We start from the raw sequence: 6,053 nt of genomic DNA on the forward strand, positions 1-6,053 counted from the left end.
AGCGCCGCCGCGCTTCCCAAGCGGCGCACTTATCCAGTGCGCCACCGGGCCGGCCCAGGACCTCTGATATTGACAACCTAGAAATAATCCTGAAGTCTGGCCTTTAAATGTGTGAAACTTTTTTTTTTTCTTTTAAAGATAACTGGTAAGGGGATCTTAACCCTTGACTTGGTGTTGTCAGCACCACGCTCTCCCAAGTGAGCTAACCGGCCATCCCTATAGGGGATCCGAACCCCTGGCCTTGGTGTTTTCAGCACCACACTCTCCCAAGTGAGCCACGGGCCATTCCTAAACGTTTTAAACTTTAATATCAAAGTCTTTTGAAAAAGAACATCAGCCGCAATCTTGCTACCCTAATACAACTATTTTTCTTTTTTATTTAGTTGTAATCCTACTGTGGATACCACTTTGTTTTCTGATGTTTTAACTTGGTATATATCATAAATATTTTCTAAATTCTAAATAAGCTCTATTTTTATTTTTATAATGGCTGTGTAATCTTGGCATTGTGTTCCTGAGGCATGATTTATTTAACCATTCTCTTATTGCTGAGTTATAAGGCCATCCCTTTTCTCTCTTCTAAACCAATATAGATAGCACTGTATTTTTAAATTTTTTTATTCACATAGCATTTTCTTTCTGTTAAATTATTTTTCATAGTAATAAATTACTATGGCAAGGGAATACTGGGTCTAAGAGTTCAAGCATCTTTCTTTGTCTTATTAAGTATTGTTTTATTAGTTTATAAAAGGTTATGTTAATGACAAGTATTACCATCAGTGGTTCAGTGGTACCAGTTTTACCATAACAGGCAGTATCAGAGAAAACACAAGTTTAGGGAATGGCAAGAATAATGCGGGAGAACTAACTGGACAGGAGGATGAAAGATAGGCTGGAGGTAGATGATGATGGCCTTATTTGAACTCTGTCCTGCTTTGCTTACTAAGCAGAGGCTTGCAAAGGTTTTTAAATAGAGGAGTGCTATGATTAGATTTGTGTCTTAGAAAGAGACCTCTTTTGGCAGTTGCGGAGGTCAGGTTAGTTAGGGCCGACGGCAGAGGGACCAGCTGGAAGGACATCATTATGTGTGCCCAGGCAAGGAGGGAATGGATTCAGGAGAGTAGGATTGACACATGTCAGTGGCTGGGAGTGGAAAATGGGAGGGAGGATTCAAAAATTAGTCTGAGGAGCCTGTTAATTATTTGAGTGCCTAGGCAGATGGTGCTATTGTTAATTGAGAAGGGGAATATCACAGGAGCACTTTCTAAGTAAAAAAGAAAGTGTTTGGTTCATGATCCGTCTGTGCCTCCTGGATGCCAGGCAGTGAGGGATGAAAAAATGGGCCCCCAGAAGTTAGGACAGATGGGGGTTCAGAGAAGAGAGGGAGTTCTTCCTAGACAGGAAGGAGGAGGGTTACTTCTTCCTTTGACACTTCAGAAGAGAAGGAGAAAGGGTTAGAAATCTATGTGGGAATGCGCTGGGTGAGGTGTGGCTTCTTTGAAAATAAATTAAAGGTGTTCCAACATGTAGACATGAGTGGAACTTTTAAGGACATTGTGAAAGATCGTAACACTGAGAAGTGTTGAATTTTACCTCCTATTTGGTGGGGGAGAGGCTGATACCATCCTTTCCATGGCTTCTTTCACCAAATGCTTTAAATGGACTTCATATCAGATAAATAGATTATGGATTATATAATTAGTCTGAATAAAGGATGTAACTTTGTTTTTATCTGCCTGATTTGGTTCTCTCTTTTTACTTCAGTTTCTACAGAGCCTGTGGAGACCTCTCGATGGACAGAAGAAGAAATGGAAGTTGCTAAAAAAGGTAGATTATAGTAGGGTTTTTTTTTTAGGGTTATTAGTAATGAATGAGATGGAACTAATTTTTCTTAGTGGAAAAAGAAGAAAGTTCTTCCAAAAAGGTAAATAGGGGCTGGCCCGGTGGCTCACTGCTATAGTGCGCCGCTTGGGAGCGCGGCGGCGCTCCCGCCGAGGGTTCGGATCCCACATACAGACTGGCCACTCACTGGCTGAGCGAGGTGCAGGCGCAACACCGAGGGTTGCGATCCCGTTGCCGGTCCCGGTCCGGTACGGGCGCGACACTGAGGGTTGCGATCCGTTGCCGGTCACGAAAAAAGACAAAAAGGAAAAAAAAAAGGTAAATAGAATTTAGAAATAAATTTAAGAGTTCTTTTTGAAGGTATAGTACCAAATAAGGTATCCCCAGTGTGCCTCGTGTGTGTGTGTCCAGATAGGGGATCCAAATCCTTAACCTTGGTATTATAACACCATGCTCTAAGCAACTGAGCTAATTGTCCAGCCTTAAATAATTTTTTTGCAGGGGGGGACTTGGGTTACAGCTGGCCAGTATGGGGATCCAAACCCTTGAACTTGGTGTAAGATGCCCATTTTTGAGGGATTTAACATTTTCTCTGTAGTTTTATTTTGAATGTCATTTTATTAGAGAGCAAATTGGTTACTTTCACTTTTCCAGGAAAGTTGTGATTATATGCTATTGAAATTGAAATTGTTTTAGAACAAATTTTGATAAAGTCTATATTTCTATTATTTTAAAGTTTCGTTTAATAGAATGGTAAATACTTTCTCAGTTTGCATTGGTTAAGTTGTTTAATTATAAACCACTAAGAAGTTGCACTGTGATTCAGAGGAGAGAGCATGGGCTTTGTAGCCAAGAAGATGAAGGCTTGAATCCTGTGTCTGCCACTTTCATGGCTGTGTGGCCTTCATCTTACTCTGGAACTTTATGGACCTTGTGTTTTTCTGTTGTTCCTTATTAGTGTAGTATAATTTGAAATTGAACTAAAATTTCCAGTAGGATAAATAATTGGTAGTTAATTTTGAGAAAGATTAGCTAACTTTTTTGGTGGTGAAATATTTGCCTTGTATTTCTAAAGAGAAATGATTGTAAATAGCTTGACCTTTTAGTGACACATTTCAGATGTATTTTCTATTTAGCAGATAATGAGTGATACGTTTTAGAATAATACATAAGCCAACTTTACTAAATATAATGCAGTTTAAAGTGTTCAATCTTAAAAATATTTTTATTTGGAGTCTATTTGCTATAATTAGCAAATGCTCAATTTGTATAACCTTGAAAAACTGATATTTTCCTATAAATTGTTAAATTTGTACTGGAAATTCCTGCTTGGGTATAGCTGTTTCTAATGTATTTCTTTGTATATCTCTCTACATACAAGGGTACTTCAAAAAATTCATGGAAAAATAGAGTTGAAAGATAATACAAATCTTCCTATGATCTTTTTGAAATACCCTTGTATGTATGTATGCTTTTACATACCCAAGTTGTATGTGTGTTTATGTGCATGCATATATGTATTGTTTGATTAGAAAAGTGTTGAATTGCGTAGGTTTCTGTGCTGCATTGTACGAGTATTACAACAATTTTTTTTTAACTCGTTAATTTTGTTGAGGACATTGCTTGACTGTGAACTAAGGACAAATACTGATTATAAGTGGAGTCATACATATTTTTACTTGTATTAATGATTTATATTTGATTACATTATTAATTTTATATTGATATACTGTCTCCAAGGATCTAGAAGTACCTAATCACTCAGTTTGCAATTATTTGAGCTATTACCATGTGTCCAACATAGCTCTGTGGGAGATACATAGCAAGGATAAGATTCAGCCTTTCCATTAATGAGCTTGTTTTAAATTTGGAAGGAAAAATGTGGAGCTGTAAATGAGTTTGTGTCAATAAGTATTTCAGTAAGTATTGAATTATATCAATAAGTAATTGAAAGCACGCTTTTAGTGTTAAAGATTATGAATACAATGATTAAGTTGATTTATTATTTCTCGTGCTTGCTTTATCAAGTGACTGTTAATTAACATTTGATCTGTTTTAGGTCTAGTAGAACATGGTCGTAATTGGGCAGCAATTGCCAAAATGGTGGGAACTAAAAGTGAAGCTCAGTGTAAAAACTTCTATTTTAACTATAAAAGGCGACATAATCTTGACAACCTCTTGCAGCAGCATAAACAGAAAGTGAGTATGTCAGGGGTGGTGAATCTTTTATTTATCGTTTTTTTAACTTTTTGAGCTTCAGAGATTGGTTTCATGAGAAACTCTTTTGTATCTTGTGTTTTTACTTATTGCATATACCTGTAAAAGTTATGCTAGTGTCTCAGTACAGGTTGTTTGTATTTACTGTCCAAGGAATACAGTTTCTACTTGTAGTAATGGGATTTTTACTTATTGCATATACCTGTAAAAGTTATGCTAGTTTCTCAGTACAGGTTGTTTGTATTTACTGTCCAAGGAATACAGTTTCTACTTGTAGTAATGGGAATTCAGTACTTGTGAGTTACTGCAGACTGGCTTTGAAAAATATAAGCATTTTGGGGTCTGAATCGAAATTTTGGTTAGAGTTCTGTTGATCATGTTGAATGAGAAGATTTGGTATATTAAAAAACATTTTTTCAGAGAGAAATATTCCATGGAATAAATTTTAAAAACCAGGGAGTATAAGATTATTGCAAATTCCTTAAAAAGAAGGTTCTGGTGTAGTGGTTCCATGAGGTCAAAACTACTTTCATAAAAATAAGTCGTTATTTTCTTTTTTCCAGTGTATTAACACTCGCATTGCTGGTGTCAAAGCAGTGGACGGTAGTGCCTCAGTGTGAATCACAGCAGGGCACCGAACTGAGCTCATATACTCAATGTCTTCGTCTATAAGCATTTGCGTTTTTTCTTTTTAAATGTCAGCTTCACTTAAAAATGTCCTAGATGAAGTGATAAAAATTAATTTTATTAAATCTTGAGCCTTGAGTACATGTCTTTCTCTCTGTATGATGAAATGGAAGTATGCATCAGGCTCTCCTGCTCTATACCAAAGTATGATGGTTCTCTCAAGGAAAAAAACACTTTTGCCGTTGTTTGAGTGCCAAGCTGGACTAGCCTCCCTTTTTTCATGGAATATCATTTTTAACTGAAAGAATGACATACGTGGATTTTCAGACTTGGATATTTGGCAAACATTTTCTTGAAAATATATGAGTTAGCAAGTGTTTCAAAGAAAACAATTGATATGTTGCTACTTTCAAATTTTGAGCTTTCAAGCAAAATTTAGAATTTTGACATATGTATCTCTCACCATTAGCTTAACATCTTCCCATTACAGACTTTTCTGATGAGATTGGTGGTAAAAATAGCAAATGTGATATTTTGGTATTAGATAATGAAATGTATCTAAATTTGAAAAATCTGTTTTAACTCAGTATATTTCCAAATGACCGATTCATGATGTCACAATTGATAAAAGATTTATAAAAAATGTTTTTAATATACCAAAGTGCAAGATAGATGAATAGATTTTGATGTAGTAGAATCCAAAGAAATTCCTTGATATGGTTTCACATTTCACTTTGCAACTAACCTTTAAGAAATGATCAATTGCTGAGTTTTAGTACAGTATCAAAGAATGATATCTACATTATCTGAAAAGTCTGTTAAAATACTCTTCTCTTTTCCAATTACATATCTATGTAAGGCCAGATTTTTTTCATATACATCAACCAAAACAACATTGTATCTACAGATTAGATTACATGTAATAGCACATTTGAGAATTATGCTGTTTTCTATTAAGCCAGACATTAAAGATTTCCAAAAATCTAAAACAATGCTACTTTTACACTGAGCTTTTTTTTTTGTTTTGGAAAATAGTTATTTTTTATTGAAAAATATATTTTTGGGGTTGACATGTAATGGGTTTATTATTTCAATGTGTTTATAAATGCTTTTAAAAGTTTCAAAGTTTTAATTTTTAAAGTTTCTTGGTTTTAATTAGTAAATATATTGATATTTATTATGTATACATATGTTCCTCATGAGAAAAAGCTCTTTGGGGTCTTCAATATTTTTTTAAGAGTGTTGTTACCGGGGTCGGCCTGGTGGCGCACTGCGCTAGTGCGCCGCTTGGGAAGCGTGGCGGCGCTCCCACCGAGGGTTCGGATCCCACATACAGACCGGTTCCCGCTCACTGGCTGAGCGAGGCA

At 35.8% G+C, this 6,053-nt stretch overlaps 1 protein-coding gene across 5 annotated transcripts in view; it reads left to right on the forward strand.

The window, feature by feature from the left end:
- NCOR1 (nuclear receptor corepressor 1) overlaps positions 1-6,053 on the forward strand; it is a 143,760-nt gene that overhangs the window by 64,237 nt on the left and 73,470 nt on the right. For all 5 annotated transcript variants that reach the window (XM_008570807.1, XM_008570809.1, XM_008570808.1 and 2 more), the window contains exons 16-17: positions 1,765-1,827; positions 3,902-4,041. In XM_008570807.1, coding sequence (XP_008569029.1) covers positions 1,765-1,827; positions 3,902-4,041 — 203 coding nt within the window. The remainder of the gene's footprint in view (positions 1-1,764; positions 1,828-3,901; positions 4,042-6,053) is intronic.

The sequence above is a fragment of the Galeopterus variegatus genome, unplaced genomic scaffold (genome assembly GCF_000696425.1).
Source record: "Galeopterus variegatus unplaced genomic scaffold, G_variegatus-3.0.2 Scaffold632, whole genome shotgun sequence".
Lineage (NCBI taxonomy): Eukaryota > Metazoa > Chordata > Mammalia > Dermoptera > Cynocephalidae > Galeopterus > Galeopterus variegatus.